At 33.8% G+C, this 21,474-nt stretch overlaps 3 protein-coding genes and 1 long non-coding RNA gene across 7 annotated transcripts; 2 read left to right on the forward strand and 2 right to left on the reverse strand.

Annotated features, from left to right (window-relative positions):
• The first annotated feature begins 91 nt into the window (after window positions 1-91).
• Window positions 92-9,623, forward strand: LOC124440417 (ABC transporter ATP-binding protein/permease wht-1-like). Of its 2 annotated transcripts, XM_046990816.1 has the most exons (20): window positions 92-729; window positions 1,839-1,887; window positions 2,121-2,307; window positions 3,051-3,122; window positions 3,317-3,415; window positions 3,625-3,794; window positions 4,151-4,222; window positions 4,552-4,654; window positions 4,736-4,801; window positions 5,420-5,454; window positions 5,936-6,041; window positions 6,218-6,349; window positions 6,792-6,884; window positions 7,205-7,262; window positions 7,425-7,502; window positions 7,617-7,722; window positions 7,804-7,907; window positions 8,221-8,294; window positions 8,769-8,880; window positions 9,469-9,623. In XM_046990816.1, exons 1-19 carry the CDS (start codon window positions 423-425, stop codon window positions 8,865-8,867), a joined length of 2,010 nt encoding a protein of 669 aa, XP_046846772.1. In that variant the 5' UTR covers window positions 92-422; the 3' UTR covers window positions 8,868-8,880; window positions 9,469-9,623. The 2 variants fall into 2 exon arrangements, with proteins under 2 accessions (XP_046846772.1, XP_046846771.1); XM_046990815.1 differs by lacking the exon at window positions 9,469-9,623 and having other exon boundaries at window positions 8,769-9,361.
• LOC124440418 lies at window positions 5,111-6,224 on the reverse strand. The gene is made up of 2 exons (XR_006946670.1): window positions 6,019-6,224; window positions 5,111-5,434 (listed from the first exon to the last, which is right to left on the reverse strand). It is a non-coding gene; the product is annotated as an uncharacterized LOC124440418 (long non-coding RNA).
• A 1,335-nt stretch (window positions 9,624-10,958) lies between the features above and the next one.
• Window positions 10,959-20,418, forward strand: LOC124440111 (protein white-like). 3 transcript variants are annotated; one of them, XM_046990433.1, is made up of 22 exons: window positions 10,959-11,286; window positions 11,810-11,859; window positions 12,863-12,953; window positions 13,973-14,152; window positions 14,379-14,427; window positions 14,563-14,749; window positions 14,981-15,052; window positions 15,135-15,233; window positions 15,851-16,017; window positions 16,089-16,160; window positions 16,563-16,665; window positions 16,834-16,902; window positions 16,991-17,025; window positions 17,226-17,331; window positions 17,622-17,753; window positions 18,126-18,218; window positions 18,293-18,350; window positions 18,581-18,658; window positions 18,807-18,912; window positions 19,148-19,251; window positions 19,405-19,478; window positions 20,044-20,418. In XM_046990433.1, exons 3-22 carry the CDS (start codon window positions 12,863-12,865, stop codon window positions 20,143-20,145), a joined length of 1,977 nt encoding a protein of 658 aa, XP_046846389.1. In that variant the 5' UTR covers window positions 10,959-11,286; window positions 11,810-11,859; the 3' UTR covers window positions 20,146-20,418. The 3 variants fall into 3 exon arrangements, with proteins under 3 accessions (XP_046846389.1, XP_046846388.1, XP_046846390.1); XM_046990432.1 differs by having other exon boundaries at window positions 10,960-11,282; XM_046990434.1 differs by lacking the exons at window positions 10,959-11,286; window positions 11,810-11,859 and having other exon boundaries at window positions 12,867-13,063.
• Window positions 20,050-21,454, reverse strand: LOC124440480 (phosphatidate cytidylyltransferase, mitochondrial-like; the record flags this gene model as incomplete). The annotated part of the gene is made up of 1 exon (XM_046990874.1): window positions 20,050-21,454. A coding segment is annotated over one exon (1,020 nt), but the record flags the coding sequence as incomplete, so codon positions are not given.
• Between the last annotated feature and the right edge of the window lie 20 nt (window positions 21,455-21,474).

A 21,474-nucleotide genomic window follows, 5' to 3' on the forward strand; every position in this document is an offset into this window, starting at 1 on the left:
TTTCTGCCTAAAATATAATTCCAGAGATACTTCAAAAACTCCGCCCTGATGTAATCTGATATACTGTTTTCACGTATACGCCACAGACAACCACAGCACACCACAGTATGAAAGGTGTGGTAGTAGAAAGGGTTCTAGAGATATGAATGAATGAACGTAGTGGTATGCAAAGTCTGAAGACTGTAATTTCAGAGACAACGAATACGAAATAGTTGAAATGCATGAATTTAAAAACAATGAGGCCTTCTTCAATGTACACTCTTCAAATATTCTTACGCTTTATTTGGCATTCGCGATTAGCAATTCATATAAGCTCCACTTCTCATTAAACTCAACTCAAAGCACGCAAGAAGCCATTTTCAGAAATTTGATAACGTTACGCTGAAAGAAGCATTACAGAAAATAGAGCTATATTCAATGGCATGGATAGAAGAAAGTTAATGTCAGAGGATGAAAATGATCCCTACACAGACAGACAAAGTGAAAGTAATGGGCACAGCTTTGAGAACTATGCATACACGAGTAATTTAGGAAGACCCAGTGTTTTAAACGCATTTCGCGAAAGCCGGAGAAGTTTTGATTTATCTTCAACATTTGACTCAACTCAAGCTGTTCTTGGGTGGGAAAATATCGAAGTATTTATAAACAAGCCAGTTGGATTTTTTGATCGTTGTTTGAGACGTGATCGACGGACCATCGACTTCATTGACAACCAAATTTTACATGAAGGTAAACTTATTTGTGAGTATAATGAAGTTTTCATACCATCTGCATGTACACATTGTTCATTTCATTTCTAGTGAAATCTGCACGCTGCCGCCAAAAGCTATTGCTATGCGTAGCTTGCTGTCCTTGCACAAAAACATTACAATGGTTAAAATGGAGACAATTGAAGCTTCTTTGTTAAGTTTGTTTGGCATTGTGCCTTGCGTGGTTTGTAATTATTAGGTTCATTGACTTCGATGCTTAAAAAGATATTTTTTACGCATGATAATGCGATAATTTTACTGTAAAATATGTTGTTATTCACTACACTACAGAAGCTCTTCCACTTGTACAGTACACCAAAAACATGAAAACTCGATTTGCCTAGGTTTTCCATAATTTTTAGTCACATCGATTGATAGGCGGAATGCTTCAAACATTGGTGAATTTCTCGACGGTTCGAGCAAGCGAGGAGTTTCTTTGTTAAGAAAATTTATTATTATAATTATCTAATTATAATTCTTCTGAGACAAGGAACTTCACATAAAAAGGCAATTTATGCATCTGTCTTTCATCAAGCTATAGCATTTCTTTTATATGTTCCTTCGCTGTGATAGCTCATTTACTTTACCATTTTTACGATAAAAAACTTTTCTTCATATATCATTTTTACAATTCAAATGCTACTCGCGCTCATGCTCTAACGTTTGCCAAGTTTCGGGATTTCATGTTCGTAAAGTGATCATAATGAATAGAAGCTTGACTCCATCTGTCTACATTTTCTTACGCCAAAATTCAGCAAAGTACAAAAAAGTTTCTTTTCAATTCCGTCCAAAAAAAATTCTTCCATTAATTTTCTGAGAGAACTTGTTGATAATGACAGCTCCTTTGTCTATGCGATATGGCCTGTAAATAGCCGTCGATACACTGATCCACGTTCTCTGACTTACTCAGTGCATATATACTCAACACGATTGACCAAATTTACGCCCTTTGCCATGTCCTGTCTCCATCTTATTGTAATGTTTTGTGTATCTGCTCTGTTCTTTATCTTAAGCCGTGGCCATTTGCGTCGTTAGTTGTTTTGTTGTGTTAAGGGCACTAACAAAGTGTAAAAAAATTATTGCTTGCAGCCAATGGTGAAATTTCTGCCAAGAGTCTTGTTGCAATACTGGGCCCAAGGTATGTCTTCAGTGGTTCGAATTATTTTATTTTATGAACTTTGTGGGAGAGCCACAACAGATGAAAAAAACAGTACTTACACACTTACAGTACATATTACTATACATATAAAAATGCCCCAAAAGCAAGTCATAAGTTTTTTATGGTCCAATGAAGCTACCAAAGACCAAAGCAAAATTAAAGTTTCCATTAATGTTAATTTTTATGAATAACTTCGACATTGGTCATTATAGGCGAGCTGGAAAAACAACATTATTGAACACCTTATCTCACCGTAAGATAGAACATTTTGAAGTGACTGGGACAGTGTATGTTCAAGAGGAACCTGTTGGTATAAATATACGTGAATTGTCAGCGTATGTTGAGAAGGATGATGTGTACGTTTCTACATTAACAGTGCGAGAGCACTTGCTATTTCAGGTTTAGAACACTTTTAGTTGTGTTTAAATGTGGTAAATGCATGTTTTAATTGCTCATCTACCAATCTTCAAATTTTAATTTTACCAAATAGACTGCGTCTATAGTGTATTTCATAAAATTCCAAATCGTAAGTTGTTGTTTTATGCGCACAAAGTTAATTAGCTAACCCACAACATTCTTTTTTCCTCTTTACATCGTTATCTTCGGGAAACTTACGGAAACTGCTGTGTTATTTTTATGATCAGGGTATTCAAATATCCGCTAGTAACATGGTACAAATGAACAATAAGTGTAATGACTTACATCATTAAAGCACAACGTTTTTCTCGTCCCACGTCAATCCGTTCTGGCTTTCATAGGCCATCGACACGATGTCAAATCAAATGAATTTCAAGGGAATTTATTGGGAAAATGAAAAATATTAATATTACTAGTGCGTGGTTTTTTATTACTTGTATAAATTTTTCAAAAGATGCATGGCTGATAAGCATTTTATTTAAAGATTTATTGATAGATTCATACAACTGTAGAATTGTTGATAACATTTGAAGAACTACTATAAAGAGACAACATCTCTATAGTCTCTACCATAATTGGCTAGTAAATCACTTATACGTATATATAGCGCTTATACAAAAGATGACCTTTCATGTATTGTATTAAAATTTTGACTAACATTTGAACGGTGATTCAGAACATTATTTAGTAATTGGTTTCAAAAATTAATATTCATGTGTTTTTAGGCTTGTTTAAGAATGAGCAAAAATCTTTCGCGCGAAGAAAAAAGACGTCGAGTTGAAGATGTCATGCACGAGGTTTGAATTTAAATTAAAGAATACAATTGCAGTTGCCTACTTTTAAATTATGATCTCAAAACTGCTCGATTTTGAATCACTTTATTATTTAAATGATCTATTTGTCTTTCCAGAAAATTATGATACATTTATGTCATTGAGGTATTTCATTAGATTCATTGACCTAATTATTCTTCAAATAAAAAATTAAACAGTTTGGTCTCAAAGAATGGGAAGATGTACAACTTGGCACAGCTTCTTCTAGCAACAGTATACCTAAAGGAGTAGTGAAGAGCCTGTCATTTGCGTCGGAGGTGACAAATAGCTTGATTTGTGCTTTTATTCAGAGCTCTACAGTGCAGTGCCACTTTCATGAATAATCTATATAAATAAGTGCTTGTATCTTTTTCCAAGACTTCTTTTAAACGCTGGTTTTCCTCTATAAATTTTAAATTTTTTTTTCCTGAATTGCTTCATAACTTATCTTATCTAATTGCTTCTAAATTTATAATCTTCATCATAGTTGCTTTCAAATCAGAAGTTTATACTCTTTGCCGACGATCCGATTGCAGACTTAGACTCACTCTCAGCGTATTCCCTCATGAAAACATTGCAAAACCTTGCAAGAAGCGGCTACACCATTATCTGCACACTAGACCAACCTTCATCCGAGATTTATAATCTCTGCAATAAGTATGTATGTGTCTTAACGGTTTTTAAATGATGAGCTTTGTAGGGGAAAGGAGAGTTCGAGGACCTGGAATATGTTCCTAAAGGACTTATCAGTCAAAACGACTCTTTTCTTCATTATATTTATTGGGTAGCTGCAGAATACACATTTTAGTATGTTCAAAAAAGCCAACTTTTCCGTTTTTTGGGTTTTTTCCGGATTTTTGGTTTGTAGGATATGTACTTCCAACATTGGTTATATCTTTCTTTTTGATTCAAAACAATGAAGGGATATAGACAAACATGTGATAAAGATATACAAAAAATTATAACTTCAGGTAATACAGTATTCGACGTATTTTTTTACAACTATATTTCAGGACAATACTCATGGCAGAAGGACGAATAATGTATCTTGGTCCAAGTTGCGAAGCAGTGTCTTACTTTGGAAGGTAAGTTCTACTGTCAAAGAATGGTTAGTTGTTTGTTTTTTTGCTGTAGTGGGTAATCCGGCTCAACAATATAAGTTAGGAAAAATATTATGCATGTCAATAAAACTCGATATTTTATTTTTTTATCGTGGGAAATGTTTCAGATTCATCGGTCTATTTCCTCCCTCTGTCCGAGGTCTTCAAATATGCTTGGTATAGTAAGAAACCCAAACAATGTGCTGAATACCTAATTTCAGAGAGAATAGACGCCAATTAATTTTCTGACTGATATATTGATATGGTCAATGAATTTTCTCTCGTATTTATTTCATAAATTCTGTGTTTTATAGCATAGGATTTCCTTGTCCAAGCAACCATAATCCTTCTGATTACTTTATCCGAACATTATCTGTCATTCCGGCGGAACGTGAAAATTCCTTAGCAAGAATAAAAGTAAACACATAAATTCAATTCAAATATTCTTATTTGTTCTTTATGTAAATGTTGTACTTTTTGTTAAATTGTAAATTTTAGTATATCTATGACAAATATAAGGAAATCGAAATACAACCGAGAGGAGAAAGTGCTTTAGGACCCATAGTAAGTTGAAGATATTACTCTAACTACTAATTGCATGGATGCTTGTGACTCAATGAAAGGTTGTACAAATTGTCTACATAAAACTCTGCTTTGAAATTTATTCAAAGCACGTTTTTCTAGCCCTGGCAAATTAAGTTGAAGTTCATGTGCTCACATCCAAAGTTTAGTATTGTTTGTTTCATTATTTATTTGAAATTAACTACTCTTTGACCAAAGGATGGGGATGGCAGTTATGACAGACAAAACGTACTATAGCTAACTCATCGGCCAAGTGAACTTGAATGAGACTTAAAGCATTGCGACACACCATTGCAAATTTTCTCTATACTACACAGAGAAAAGGAATTTTATTACTAACGACATACAAAATCATACAAATCCAGTCTTCACTCTCCAATTTTGAGACTCAAACTATGCCTCCAGCAACAGCATGTAACATCACGTGCTTGTAAATGTTTATGATGATCTCAGTATAGTGACAATTTCAGAATGCAGCTATCATTCTTGTTGTCGTATCTTGAATTTTCTTGAATTAATAAATGTTATAAGTATGGATTGTTTACATATATTCTGATGTATTAATATTATTGCAGAGAAAAACCTGTTTCTTTCTTCCAGGAATCGTTTGATGATCTAGATAAGAGGACAACTTTGTAAGTAGACTGTAACTTACAAATGACGATCTGAACCCGGAAGTTTGATAATGGGGAGTCATATTCATATTTTAGGATCCGTAATCATAATTGATTTTAATAGAAACAAATGAGCTAAAACCCCCCCACCGTTATTCTGGCCTCCCTGTCTGTAACCTGCTTTCCATTCCAGCTACATGTATTGGAGTGGAATACTTTAATGGAAAACTTCCATAGCACGCAATGGAGGCCTGCATTGACACATGCATGCATATAGGAGTAAATTCGACGTCTTTCACCAAATTTCTATAACTTTCCTATAAGCGTTGTTTTTTATGAAAAATCTTATGTTGAAACTCAACATAATGAGTCTCGAAATGTTGCAAAAGCTTGCAAAATATCTGCATTTTGAATGAGCCTTTTTTTTCCTATTGTATCTTAAATTTTTTGTCAATACTTGCATTTGAATTCCTACAAAATTTTCTTATGATTTATTGTACAGTTTCCACGCCAATCGTTTTGCTCAGCTTCTCATGTTGATGTGGCGTTGTACGATCATGCTCAAAAGAGATAAATCTACGTTACTTTATAGAACAGCTCAAGTGTTTGTAAGTTCTCCTTTTTTCCCAGCAATTCGTAATGATAATCATTGCTATTTTTCAAGCGGTAAAGTTCTTTGGGAATCTAGTGTTGCTTCTATAGGACACTGAAGTATCACAGTTTTGTTGTATCGGTGCCTGATGCTCTGTCTAGATTATAAAAAGTATTTTATTTCTTTTCGTAGATTCTTGGATTTATAACGGGGCAAGTATACTTCCAACTAAGGAAAGACCAAGAAAACGTTCGCAATTTCTCCGGTCTTTTGTTCTTTCTTGTTTTGAACATATCTTTCACCTCGTTTCAAGGAGTTCTATCTGTAAGTATATTGAAAGTACAATACATATTTAAGATCTATATGATTAGTTGTTTTATATGGTTATTATATACACTTGATGTTTTCCTGTAGCTTATCGTTCTATCGAATCTATCTTAGACATCAGTAAATTAAAATTGCTTTGAATCCTTTGTAATGCCCACACGAATTATATTCTATCTTGTGAGAAAAAACCATTGAATAAAACGGAGAATAAATTCACGCAATCCTTATTTCAATAACATTACAGTGATTTCAACAAGACACAGCTAGAAGTCAGGTTTCGACTCTATAGAAGTATTATTCACAAGTTGTAGATTTGCTATATGATAATGTGTATAATAACAGCCATTGTAATTTATAAGAACAAAAAGTTGTAGCTATATGGCTAAGAGAACAAAAGATTATGCGACAGGTTATGTGGAAATATCTTCTACTTTTTTAGACTTTCCCAGTCGAAAGAGATATAGTTTTACGAGAAAATCGAATTGGTCTTTACCATAAAAGTGTGTTCTTTGTTGCAAAATCTCTTGTCGGGGTAAGATCAATTGTACATCATTATTTACTAAAATATTTGCACACCTATCTCTTATGTTCAAACAATTTTTTTGCAAGTCACCATGCACACGAGAGGTCTTCAATGGGCCAATTAGAATCGTTTAATATATAACACAATGCTATTTCGGCGATGGCATTTTTAACTGATTTTCGTTGATTTAGTTTAGACAACATTAAACTATTTCGTTACTTGCGGTTTTTCTTGGCAGATTGTTATCAAGCGATTTTTATTGTTCATCCGGTCTTAATAAAAACAATTAAATTTAGACAAAGCTACGTTAACTGCGTTTTCTGTTTTAGATACCCATTGATTCAATTTTATGTATAATTCTAATATCTATTGCTTATTGGATGTCAGGTAAAGGCCATGAACATTCATATGATCATAAACATGAATCGATTATTTGCAATGCAGCTTAACTCTCTCAGGCAGCCCTCCTCTCCCAGTGGTGCCCTGCCTGTAGTGTTTGCCAACACAGTCAGACTGTGAACAGCCTGGAATTGTTGTTGTTTTATATAGGTCTGAAAGAAACGGCTGAAGCATATTTCGTTGCATGTGCAACAGCACTATTAGTTTGTCATACTTCGGTGTCATTTGGTGCGTTCACAAATTTATCACTTTATCTAAATTATTTGTATCATGTTCCCAACAATAATAGCAACAGATGCAAAAAAAAACACAGATGGTTAATCATTCCGCCGCTCTTTTTAGGTCTGCTTATTTCCACAGCGACAGACTCCATTTCGCACGCCATAGCTACTGGCCCCGTGCTTATTTTACCTTTGTTGATATTTGGTGGATTTTTTGTTTCAAATAAGTAAGGTTTCGCTTCAGTCATGATTTGAAAAAACATTGGATTGCCAACTAAAACTCAAACACATAACTATACTTACAACAGCACGATTCCGGATAGTTTGAAATGGCTGCGATATTTGTCTTGGATTAATTTTGGATTTGAGAATCTTATGATCAATCAATGGCGACATGTTGAGAAAATATCAGGTAACCAAACAGAATGTCAAAATAACCAGACATCGATTAATTTTATTGGTTCATATGGAGTCCCCAAACATTCGCTAGAGCTTGCACTTATGTCTACAAAACATTAGGAATTATTCAGTTTATTGCAATGCCCATACCTATTAACCATCGTGCACTGATAATTATTCAAATACTGCAAAGGATGTTTTCGACGACGCAGTGAAACTACAAACCCACTTTGCGTTTACTTTCGTATGCACATTAGCAGTTATCTAATAGAAGCCTTTCATGTCTTCCTATTTTGTTTAACATTCATTACTGTCCTATTTTATAGGTTGTGGAAAAACAACATCTAGGCATTGTTTAGAAAATGGTCGTGAAATTTTAGATTTCTATCAGCTGAGCGAGGTAAGAGTTTCAGTTGACTGACTTGATGTAAACGCTTTCATTTACACATATATGACGGCAATTGCAATTTCTTACCATGAATATGAAGTTTGTCTGTACGCCCTTAACGTTTTGAGCTCTTGTGTTATGAAATTTGTAAAAGAGTTATAATGTTTAATTTAAAAACAAGACAAAACCTTTGAAGATAGGCCCATATTCCAGAATTCCACTACACCATTTTGCCACCTTCTTGCACAAAATCTTGTCGGCAACCAGATGACCACCAAGTCACCTTTAAACAATGCTGCATGCAAAAATTAGTGTGGACGTTTAAGATATTAACGTTCACTTATACTAGAGCTAATCTTGTAACAATGTTGACTCTTCACAAAGTTTTGAAGTGGCTTGCACAATATGAAAAATAGCAACAGTGCTTGTTAAGGATAATTTTTCACATTTACACTCGTTGACTTAATTAAACTTTCCATTATATAGGGCAACTTCAAATTAAACTTTTGGCTTTTGGCAGCTCTTTGCCTTGGCTACAGGATATTGGCGTACTTGTTCTTGTTAAAAAAGTCCAGAGTTCGTTGACTCATTTTGACATGTAAGGCATTATTCTGTCTGATAATGACTTCTTTCTTTTAGAGAAAGCGACAGTGTAAATAAGAACATTTAAACTATTATTCCTTTATAAAGTTAAACTATCCTTTTCCTTTTGGCTAGCTTTTCATTTAAACATATATAGTATGCCTCTCCAAAAATCTCACCCAATTAAGTAATTGTGAGTTAACATTACAATATATGTATAGATTTAAAAGAGTACTTAGGCTACATAAGTCGGTTGTCTGTATTTGTGCTACAAAATGCAAAACTTGGCAGGAAAGCCAAACTATACTAGACATTACACGACATCCGGCCATGGCCATCTCCATTTGCAATCTTGTAAATTTTGAAACACAAAAATTCACAAAGTAGAGTCATATAATAAGACATATAATTTTTGACTCGTCTAAAGAGCGTTGGTAGAATCGCTGAATGACGTGAAATCATCAATCAAACTTAAAAAATATAACCTCCTAAAATTATAGAGTTGTTTCTTGGTTTGAAATTTACTTTTAAATCTAAATTCTAATGGAAAGTTCGTGGAATTCGAAATAAGTCTGAGAACAAGACTGGCGTATGAATTTTTTAGATTTGTCTTAAGATATCAACAAAGAATTTATGGGGCAGTACAAGCAAACCTTTATAGATGAAGAAATAAGTCGATCCTGTTATTTTGTCTGTCGTGAAAAATGTAAAGTAAGAAGGTCAAATTACTAGTTATTATATAAAAAAAATTCTGAAAAATGAGTATAGCTTTCTAAAATTTTTATCTTGTTATAATCCATATGATTTAATCATTTAAAATTTTTCAACACATGCTCTACATTGGGATTTTGCTCATTTTTCACTCATCGCCACACACGTCATAGTTCAATTTTCTGAGTGAATGGAGGACATTCAATGGTGGGATTAGTTTCGTAGCAATTAACAACATAAAGCAAACTGAATAAATTTCATTGGTCACAGAAACAAATTAAAGCAATCACTTTGTTCCACCACCTATTCTATTGAAATCGCGTGATCGCTATTTTTATGGTACGGCTCGACAGAATTATAATTGAAAAAAAATCATTTTAGTGACGAACCAAAAATGTTTAGTCGACGCCGTGATTAATAAGGCGTGGAAGTTGTGAAAAATGAAAGTGAATACTATATTCCTGTAATCTTCATGAGTTCATTTGACATTAGTTTTGGTAAATGAAAAGTTGTCTGTTCTCTGACTCAATAACGCTCTGAGGACTGTATTTTTCTTTCTACGCTTTTATAAAACAAGAGCACAAAATCTAAATACATTAAAATAATCGCATACCTCTACTTCTGGCAGCAATTAAAGACATTTGGCATCCTATCCTTGCAAAACTCACATCAATCTTTCAACTCGTTTCATCATTTACGTTTTTCTCATGCAATATCAGCTCACGCGTCTATATGACGGAAGTTGTATGCAAATAATCAAATTATCCAAACCTTCATAAAGATTTCAAAATTTAGTCTCACAATATTACTAAGAGTATTATTCATGCATTTATGAAGAAATTCCCCAACAAAAAGTGCTCACTGCTCAGCTGCGCAGTCCGTCCGCAAGTTTTGTCCTGTCATGAGAAATTTCAGATATACAGACTGGTTACGTCATTGTAAGTGCATATTACAATATATAATGCGTTTATACTCTTCGTCTGTGTGGTGCTTCTGTCATTGGATTTCATGTTATGATTGTTATTTACCTAAATAAGTTTATTATAAGCTGATATGATGTTTTTGACGTGTGGTTAATACAACAACTATCTTTTACTTTTTAGTAGTGTTTCATGTATAGGAAAGTGTTTGTGAATCAATCAATTCAAAAAATCTCGTGCAATGTTTGTTCGAACGTTTTTGCAAAATGGTGGGTTGAACCAAATGTTGTTGTTTGTGCGTTAGCGTTTATTTCGTTGTCGCTATCAAAGCCTGCTCGTCCTTATCCACCTCCGTAAGTCAACATTTCCGTTAGATTTTCACCATTTTCTTACTCCTCTCTTTTAGAGTGCAGTTTTTCTCACTCTTGATTTCTGTTTCTGGTTTCTGTAAATTCTAATCAATTTCAGTTGCCGGAACTTTGAAATCAATTCAATCTAATCTCTGTTTTAATGAATCAAAGAATGCAAAACCAAGACTTTATACAATACAAAAATGTTACAATGAAGTATTTGGAATACATACATGCATTAATATTGACCACTCACAGCGTGCTTTGAATAAGTGCTTTATTATAAAATTCTTTATACTTTCGAAGATATTGGCAATTTACTTGCACATATTTTTAATTTGATTATTACATCTTCGCGATATTGCGGGTGAGGTGCTACAGCGTTTACAAGGAATAGAAAGACATTAGCTATCGCAAGTTTTTATAGCTAATACATAGTAAGTAAGACTCATAAAAACTTTTTTATTATAAATAGTCGCACGCTATCAGAATTGGTTGTAATATGTGAAACAAACTTATGGTTCAGTCAATATATTAAGTGATGAAGGTAGCCTAGGGGACAAGGCAATTTGAAAAATTTAAAATAGTCGTTTGTCGCGTATGTCGTACTCTACTGTGCTAAAATGCAGCTCAGACAGTTTTCCTCAGGGGGCAAATACCCACATAATCTGTGTGGCAGACGCCAAAGACATCATAGTGTTCTTCACGTAAATAGTTTTACATTAACCTTGGCTATTTGCTTGGAATAGACTAAAAGTGGACTATAATCTTGTCACTGAACGTCCTCGCTTCTGTGGAAATCCTGCTTTGAGAATTTTAATCTTAAATTTCATTTTACAACAATTTTTAGTTTTTACCACGACGTCATACGTCATTATATAAATTTAGTATTACGTATTACATGATTACATCAAGTCATCAACGCTGAAAAAGGCTAAACAATATTTACGTCTTATTATTGTAGGAGTCCCGTAGAAAAAAACTGAAATTAATACAATTCTTGCCAAAGAAAAGGTAAATTCTTGTTATATCGTAGAATTCAAGTTTTAGCAACAGCGTTCACAAATTGTCGTATGATATAGATGCTTGATTCATTTTGAGTTTTGCCGATGATAAATGATATCATGCAACGAATGTCGTACATAAGGAAACAGTAATGAATGTGAATGATGTTTCAAAAAACTGCAACTTTTCGAAATGACGCAACGTTAAAAATTAGCATGGCTCAGCAATATTTACCCCAACTCTCCATCCACACTCAAAGAGACGCAAATAAAAAGAAATTTAATTTCGTGATACAGGCAATCACTATGATACATCATACCTATAATGAAATTTATATGAGCATATCCTAATAACTTTAAGGACATAGTATTAAAAGTAGCACAAGCAATGGATGCTAATTTAGCCTAACTACAGTGACTGCAAAATGCAAATTGTAGCGTTGTAGTTTTTTTCAATACACCGAGTACATAAAAAAATGACAGAAACCAGTCTGAAAAAGGAACTTCTTTTCTTACAGACCATGCAATACGTGATAACAAGCACCAAAATTTGCAAAATCAAAATTTGCTTCTCAGTATATTTCTTTGTGTATTTACCAATATGGAATTTTCAACCACAAATTATGAAACCTGCTACAACCACCAGCTACACAAATTCCACTGTCCACCAAACCAAACGCAAAATTCTCCGTTTTCTGCCCAGTGTTCATGTTAGCACATCTGTCTATTACGTATTTTATCACTACAGACAAGATCAAATCTTTTTTAAAAGTTTTAACTTTTTAAGTCATTGGTTCATTTTCGGAATGTGGCACTGTTTCTGAATTCGTTTTTATTTGCGACATTGTCTTTGAGAGGATCTTGACGGTTGAGTGATATGTTTTCCACTAGAATAGACAATCTGATTAATAGCTTCACGTATACAGTTACAGTTACAGTGTACTATTATATAAGCTTTCCCTTAGCGCAGTATTTGCCATTGATTCAAAGTCTCTACGGTTGAATATTTATAGATGGCAGAAAGTGAAATTACACAAAAAGCGTCGTCAACGTCACATGATGAAAACAATCATGATGTTGTAATCGTAAATGAAGCAAATTCGGGTGAGTGCCAGTCCTGTGAGACTGAGAAATAAGAATAGTTACATAAAATAAAATGATGACAAGAGTGCAATGGACCTTAGTAGATGGGGAAAATCAAGATCTTGCCGATGGTAATAGTGATTAGTGAACTGTCTGTTTGTAGACATTGGCGGCCGTAGCTTTACTAAAGCGTCTGACATATTATCGCAATATTACATCTTTATTTCTGCAATTTCGTGCATAAAATTTAGCGCGATATCCACGTGTGGGGAAAATTGATTGCCCCATTGTATTCGAACTCATTCATTCGCAACTTGTCATTATTATTTTTATTGTTTTTTTTGAAACCACAAAAATTTGCCTTACTGTATATTTTGACCAAATGGCAGAAACGTTTTCAGTGCATATACAAATCGTCATTTTTGTATCTTACAGCTTATAATAGCCCCGCTTATGCTGTTTACGAACGGAACCAACATAGACAATTTCTTAGATTCACAATGCCCTTAACTTTTAATGCTTTTAACATTTAAAATGAGCTTGTAATAGGTCCATGAAAAAATTGATTTTGAAACCCATGCAAGACTTGTTGCAGTGGTGGGTATTCCCCCCACCCCCACCCCCTCCTTAGGAGAATTTGTTCCCAGCATGCCACTTTTGCTGACTGTGATAATTTTCATTGTGAAAGTACACTTTTTCTGTAAGATGGTGCTGTTGAAGATTGGGAGATATTCAGTTTCATAGTTTTTGTTAAATGCATTGATTAAATCATTGGTGTAATAAGGCTAGCCTGCTTATTTAGTATAGTTATGCAGGTTTCAATTTAAAATTCATACTGATAATTTTAAGAAATTTACACAGTAGTAGCAAAACGTACAGGCTGCTTTCAGTAAAAAAAGACTTGTTTTTGAATACTTAACACACTATGGTTATTGTCTCGACCAGTGGGAGGAGGCTTCATACAAGCCTGATTCCAAATGTCTTTATCAGTTGTGATCTAATTTGATAGTTTCTTTAAGTTATGACTTGTTTATTTGAAGATCAATTTGGCAATGCCATCGAACAGTCTAAAGAAGGTAAAATCAGCAGGATTAGAGGCAAAGGAGTAAATTTGTCTTGGGAAGACATAAATGTGTTTGTTACAAGAAGCAACAAAAAATGCTTTGGTTTTCTTGGTGGTAATGAAGATAAAGAAGATGTGTTACAGATTCTTAAAAATAGTAAATAATCATCTTTTTCAGTAGTGTATGTAATCTGAAAATTGAGGTTTACTCATGATTTTGGCTATGCTGGAATTTCGATTGTGTTTTCTTTGTAACAATGTTTGGAAATTGAATGATTCTGTCTTTCAAGGCCAGCATTGTTGTTAGGTCATATATTTCTGGCACTCTTATACTGTTTGGGTATATTTTACTAGCACATGTTATCTTGTTTTGTACTTGACAGTATCAGGAGAGATTAAAGCTGGATCTCTTGTTGCTCTGATGGGTTCAAGGTAATTTATGCAATAACCAATTGAAATATAGCCTTAGTAAAATGTTATGGTTAGATGACACTGTTTTATGTTAACATATATATGTACATTAAGTACTTTACTTTTATTTACTTCATTTAATTGTATTGTTTATAGTGGTGCAGGAAAGTCAACCTTATTAAATGTTCTGTCGCATCGCAACATATCTGCTGTCAATGTGACAGGAACAGTATTTCTCAATGGATCTCCTGTGCGTCAAGAAATCAACACCATGTCTGCATATGTTCAGCAAGAAGACCTGTTTATTGGAACATTGACTGTTCGTGAACATCTTATGTTTCAAGTATGTTGAATTAGCTTAAAATATCCAGTCTCCAGAGCATGTTATACAAATGTATATTGTTGTAGATATATTAAGTAGAACTATTTTGAGAATAATAAAGACAAAAAATACTATAAAGATTATAAATATTAAATTATGTGCGTTCTGAAAAGGGGAACGATTCCAGATTCTGCCCCCTGCGATAAGATACTAAACCTCAGTTTATGTTTTTTTTGTTTTATTACGTTTCAGGCTTTGTTGCGCATGGATAAAAACATTCCACAATCCGAGAGAGTGAGAAGAGTTGAAAAAGCAATAACGGAGGTTTTTATATATATTCTTCCTAATTGTGTATTGTTCCATCTAACTTAACAATACACAACTCCTGTTTTCTTTTTTTCTGTAGTTGGGATTAGCGAAATGCTCTGAGACTCTAATAGGAATTCCCGGAAGACTTCGTGGAATTTCTGGCGGAGAGAAAAAGCGTCTTTCATTTGCATCAGAGGTTTGTTTTTTGCGCTAAGAACATCAATAATTTTAGAAATAAATATTGGCAATACTCTGTGAAAATTACATACAACTAAAATGACTTGTGACGCTTTAGAAAAGGTTGTAAGTTTTGCGCTTAACGTTTTACTTCTTTCAATGACTCAAAATCTTTTCACGCCTCGCTGAATCCCTGTTACCTGGGCTCACATATGAACAGCCCCGAAATTGTTTGATATTTTGTGAAGTTTAAATTTGTCAATTAAAAACAAAGTCTTCACGTAACGCAAATTTTCCTGTGGTGTGCCTACGATTTTTAGCGGACAATGTTCAACCAACCAATAATTAAGCTTTGGTTTTTGATGACATGGTGGAAATTCTGGTTGAAAAGTTAATTTTTAACGGAAGTGCAATTTTATCAAATTTAATGCTTTATCGGCATTAGGTGAAAAATTTGGAGTATCTCTGCAAGAATGACCATAATAAATAAGTACAAGGATTTCTACTTTATGAGAAACAGCGTTATTTTTTATGTTCGTATCTCATTTTTAGTCACGATACATATATGTGGTTTCTTTTCTTTTTATACTCTTGATTCAATTATGTAGCTCCTGTTTGATTTTATGTTTCTCGTAGATTTTAACAGATCCTCCATTGTTGTTTGTTGACGAACCAACTTCAGGTCTGGACTCTTTCATGGCGCAAACAGTTGTTGCAACCCTGCAGAATCTTGCTCATCATGGTATGACTATTTTGTCAACCATACATCAACCATCGTCAGAAGTGTATCAAATGTTCGATAAGTAAGTTGTCGACAAGAAGTGAGTAACCACGATTAAATAGTTTTTGAAAGATGAGTCTGCTTATTTTTTAGCTTAATATTGTTAGCGAATGGTCGGTTAGCGTATGTTGGTCCTCGAGAGGAAGCAATTCCCTACTTTGAAAGGTAGCAATTAATTGGGCTGTTTGCATAATTTGCTAGTTGTCTTCCTTTGCAATTTTTAAAATTTGTGATAGTGACATTTGCTGTTGATATCGTTGTGATGACTGGTAATTAAAATAGTGCGCTTGTAATACAAGGCATTAGTCTAAGGTTTCTTTAAATCTAGCTCACATTACTGCAGTCATCTCAGTTCACAAGAGGTGAATTTTGTATAGTTGCTCAATTCTCTAACACGTCTAACATACGTGCAAGTCTTTTTTAACCGAAAAAAATTTCTTTTGAAGCCATGGTGTCCCCTTTATTTAGTTTTTTGTCACTTTTGCACTTGCTATAGATCAATGAGTTCGTAGACAAGGATTGCATTGCATGTTTGACTGACATGACAAAAACTTCTAATTTAAATAGGATCAATTATCCGTGTCCCGTGAACTACAATCCTGCCGATTATTTTGTTTACATCCTCGCATTTATTCCGGAAAAGGAGGAAGAGTCAAAAGAAAGGATTAAGGTATGTGTGCAGAGTTTTTGCTGACGAATTGTCATATTGTTTTGTTTATTTGTTTTCCATTGCACGCGGAGTGAGCATTTTATATCTATTGTTCATTTTACCTAACAGTTCTACCATGTAACAGTTTACACATGTAGTTTTCAATGTCGTAGATAATCTTGTATTTAGTTCATCTGTGACAAGCATGACGAGTGGGAAGGCAGTAACATAAAAAAGAAACCACTGAACGAAAGAGTGGTATGTGCTTTCAAATTTGAACAAATGGGGCAATGAAATTTTGTCACTACATACGTTGACATTGTTTGTTTTCGGTATTTTTTTGTAGAATTCTTTTGAAACAACTGTTGTATCCGGATCCAGGTAAAGCAGAAGCATTTCTTTTCATTTCATATAATTAACTAATATGTTCGCAAATAGTATCAGCGTTGGTGCTCTTAAGTTATTTTTATCGATAAAATTGTATGAATTGTTGGACTCAAATGAAACTTCATTCTTTTGTTACTATTTTTCAACCGTCGGGAATTCATATTGCTGGAGGCATTGACGTGTTGGTTATTTAGGTATCAAGCAAGCTGGCTGAAACAGTTTTTTGTCTTATTTCATCGTGCTATGTTGAGTGCAAAACGGGACAAAATGGTTTCAGTTATAAGAATCATGCAATCTCTTGTAAGTTGAACTTTGTTGTCGTAATATATTTAAAAAAATAGAAATTTTTCATCAGCAACAGGTTTTGTCTTGTCATTAATTATTTCCCATATATTGCAAAGTTTTTGTACGCAGAGCTATGTGCTTACCAACTAATATGGAAAGATCGTTTCGATTTTCTGGGAAACGTAATCTGTTGATATCAACGCTAGGGCATTGATATCTACTTATAATTTTGGACTCTAGAAAATATGCGTCGTTGCAACATCCCATTTTTCTTGACCTATTTGTGCTTGTACTTTGTTTTTTAGATACTCGGCATTGTTGTGGGTCTTATATACTTACGTCTTTCGTACAATCAAGAAAACATTCAGAATTTTGCTGGTCTTTTGTTCTTTATCGTAACAAATCTGTCGTTCGCAAGCTTGCAGGGTGTTATATTTGTAAGTTTAATCGATGCTTGTCTGACATAATTTGAGCTTAGTTTGAAGTGGTCTTAAAGATTGAATCTATGTGATGATTATGATTAGAAAAAAAGTACAATAAAGTTATGATTTGATTCTCAATACGTGTTTATGGTTAAATATGCTATGATTATATAAATCAGTAGTCGATTAACTACAAAACGGTGTTCACCTTAGTATGATAAAATAGATACGTATATGCAACTCATTCTTCATTTATTTTGTTTGATATTTTAGAAAACATTCGATTTTTTTATAAGCCTATAAAATTAATATTATAAAAATTTATGAAAAATGTTTTTTCAATGAAATGGCTGTTTTCATTGTGCGTCAATCCTTTTTTCCATGAAGGTGTTTCCAGTTGAGGTTCCTGTTTTCCTTAGAGAACATAAAAGTGGCATGTATCGAACTGACACGTATTATTTGGCAAAGACAATGGCAGAGGTGTAGCTCTAGTAGTTATCTCGTATTTATCATTGTGTGGACATTGTTTAACGCAGTATTTCGTCTGCTTTTAGGTTCCAATATTTTCCATTGCTGCTGTTATTTTGATTACTATTTCCTACTGGATGGCTAGTAAGTGATTAAATAGATCTTTCTTTTCTTCTGATGATTAATAAGTGTTGAAATAGATCTTTGTTTCAACAAAAACAAAACGATCTAAAACTTAGATATCGGACAAAAAACTTGCGAAGTTAAGAATTAAACGTACATCATTATTTGCAATTCAATATTCTAAACTACTAACTTGCAATTAAATTTGCGAACCTATTTTTGCTATTCTTTTTATAAAATTATTTTTTTAGATCTTCGTGAGGACGCTGGCGCTTTCTTTATTTGCGTTGCAATTGGCGTTTTGATAGTCAACACAGCAGCTTCATACGGTTTGTGGAAGCATTAATACCTTATGTATTGTGAGTATTTACTCACTTATTTGTGGCCAAAAGCTGCACAGTTGTTTTTGGACAACAGCCTGCAATGATAAGAATCATTTTGCTCTTATGAGCTGTTTTTTTTGTGATGTATGTCTAGGCTATGCTATTTCAACAATGACGTCTTCAGTTGAAACTGCTACCGCCCTGGGACCTGTTTGTATGTTGCCTTTACTTCTCTTTGGTGGTTTCTTCGTGAACAACGAGTAAGAAGGAATGCCTTTTTTTAATATAATTGCGTTGGAATTTTATAGCTTTGTGCTTGAAAAAATTTTCTGTGAAGTTTAGAATTTTGACATATGTTGACTCAGTGAGCTCAGCTTATTTCAGGTAGATTTTCAGGCGAACTTAAGCAAATGATGAGTCGGTGTATTTATACGCGATGAACTAAGTCTGACTAACGTATTTCGTTGCATCTCACTGTCCTCTTTCAATATTTAGTACGGTTCCAGATTATTTTATTTGGCTAAGGTATCTCTCATGGTTCAATTATGGCTTTGAAAACTTGATGATTAATCAATGGGAGGACTATCCTGGCATGATAGGTAAATATACGCGCATAATAGACAGAAGTTGTCAGGGAGGAGTGAGACCGAAAAAATAATTTTAACGTGATTATTTAGTTTCACTTTAGTTGCAGAATATGCAATGATTATACACATGTACGACATTTCAGTAAGAATGTTCTTAAATTATAGCTTGTGAGCGTAATAATACTGCTTCATGTGATACCACGGGTGAGATGGTTCTTAAGCGTTTTCAATTGCACGAGGTACGTAAGATTTAATCGTTCATGATAAGTTTTATTTTAATCCCTTCAAAAGATTCTTATTCTTTAATCACCCTTACATTCAAAGTTTAGATCATTAATCTTATAATTATCTTACATTTATTGGTCATCCCGGAGATGAGGTTCGAACATGGGTTATATTTGTTTAAGATTTATGGCAGTTCTTGTTGTTCACTAAAATACATAGTGCACAGAATTCATTTTATAATGATAATATGATAGATCATTCTGATATCAAATACTCATTCCACACGCATTGTTTGCCGCCTTTGTATACGCGATATACAAAGGAGTAGCCTTTATAATGGCTATATAGTATCTAAAAGATCATTTCGGTGTCGCAGCTAAATCGTTAGCTGATAGAGTTCAAAAGATAATCAAGTATGTATAAAAGTTGTAAAAGAAAATTTATTGTAAAAAACCGGTTCTCGACGAATCCCTGTGTGTACTAGTAACTAGTAATTACTGACGAACGACTTCTGATCAAGAACAGTTTTCCATTCTTTTCTTGTCACTATCCAATAGCTTGTAAATTTTTTTCTTCCAGGAAAACTTCTATCCAAATCTTTATTACATCATCGCTTTGATGATTTCGTTCAGGATTATTTCATTTGTTATGCTCTACGTGAGAGCGAGAAGACTAACTTAATTTTGTAATTATAGAAGTTAAAATCTGTTGAGTTTATGGTAAATACAATCTACGAACTGTTTAAAATGCACGCGAAATTTCGTTACACTTCATCATATATAACTACAATAAATCTACCTCACAGCACGAGTTGAAACCTATATTGTTAAAAATTTATAACGTTGTTCATAGTTCAAGGCTTTTTTTAAGTTTACATAAGTATATGTAATATGTTGTGTTAGATGGTGTATTCATCCATTATACAAATAAAAATTAAATGCGATGTTGTATGCATCTTTGCTTTATTCTTTTATCGAAATATTCCTCGTAACATTTTTGCTAGTTTCTTGCCAGAATATATAAGAGATTTGGAAATACCCGTGGTTAGAATTCCTTTTGAACTTTGTGTTATGCTGCTATATCTTACAATTGATCTGGTTGCTTTTTGTACCGATTCTTGCGTTTTTATTTGATTATGAGCGAGACTGTAAAGGATTGCATCCTGCATTTCATTCAAAGGATTGTTGAAAGTTTGAAAACTCAGCCACGACATTTGCCAGTTGACAATGCGGGATTTTACATTACAAGGGAGCTGTCTGAGCCGTGCGAACCGGGTTTCTGGATTTAAATCCTGAATAATTATATCTTTGTCAATATGTATGAACTTATCATTTATCAAATGCGAGTAATAAAGTTTCCGGAAAAGTTCAATGTTCGGCTTTACTATATTTGACACTTTGTTCTTGTTTTCACCGATTATCATTCGGAAATCACCGTCATACGATAAGCGCGTTATTTGCATAAACAGGTCCTCAACCGAAAATTTCTCTGGAAGACATAAAAGCGATGCATTCAAGGCGTGTTTTAAATTTGTGTCTAAACAACTTTGTATTTGGTCGGAGATTGAACAAAGGAATTTCACAGGTTTTTGTAAACGACCACTACTATAAAGTGATTGCCAGTGCAAAAGATCCTCTTTCAAACGAGTTTGAGTTATGACGCCATATTTTATCATTTGGCCATTCCATGGTACCAAGGTATTGTAGTACATTTTAGCGCCGAGATTTTCCTGCAGTGATGCGATAAAACTAGGGCCAATACTTCGTGCAAACATCGAATAGTGAGATCTGTTCATCTGTAAATTGGATTTATGCCATCTTAGAGCATTATCTACTATAAAGACGACATCTAGCATATTATTCTTCATATCTGAATTGCTTTCTTGAGTAAATACAGCAGATCCATAGGCAAAAGCAGAGATAGCTTCAGGAAAATCGAAAAGAATCTTTTGGAACGCCATGTTGGATTTTGGAATGTCTGCAACTGCAATTTTGGCTCGCGGTTGATGCC

This window comes from Xenia sp. Carnegie-2017, unplaced genomic scaffold, assembly GCF_021976095.1.
Source record: "Xenia sp. Carnegie-2017 unplaced genomic scaffold, XeniaSp_v1 HiC_scaffold_2, whole genome shotgun sequence".
Lineage (NCBI taxonomy): Eukaryota > Metazoa > Cnidaria > Anthozoa > Malacalcyonacea > Xeniidae > Xenia > Xenia sp. Carnegie-2017.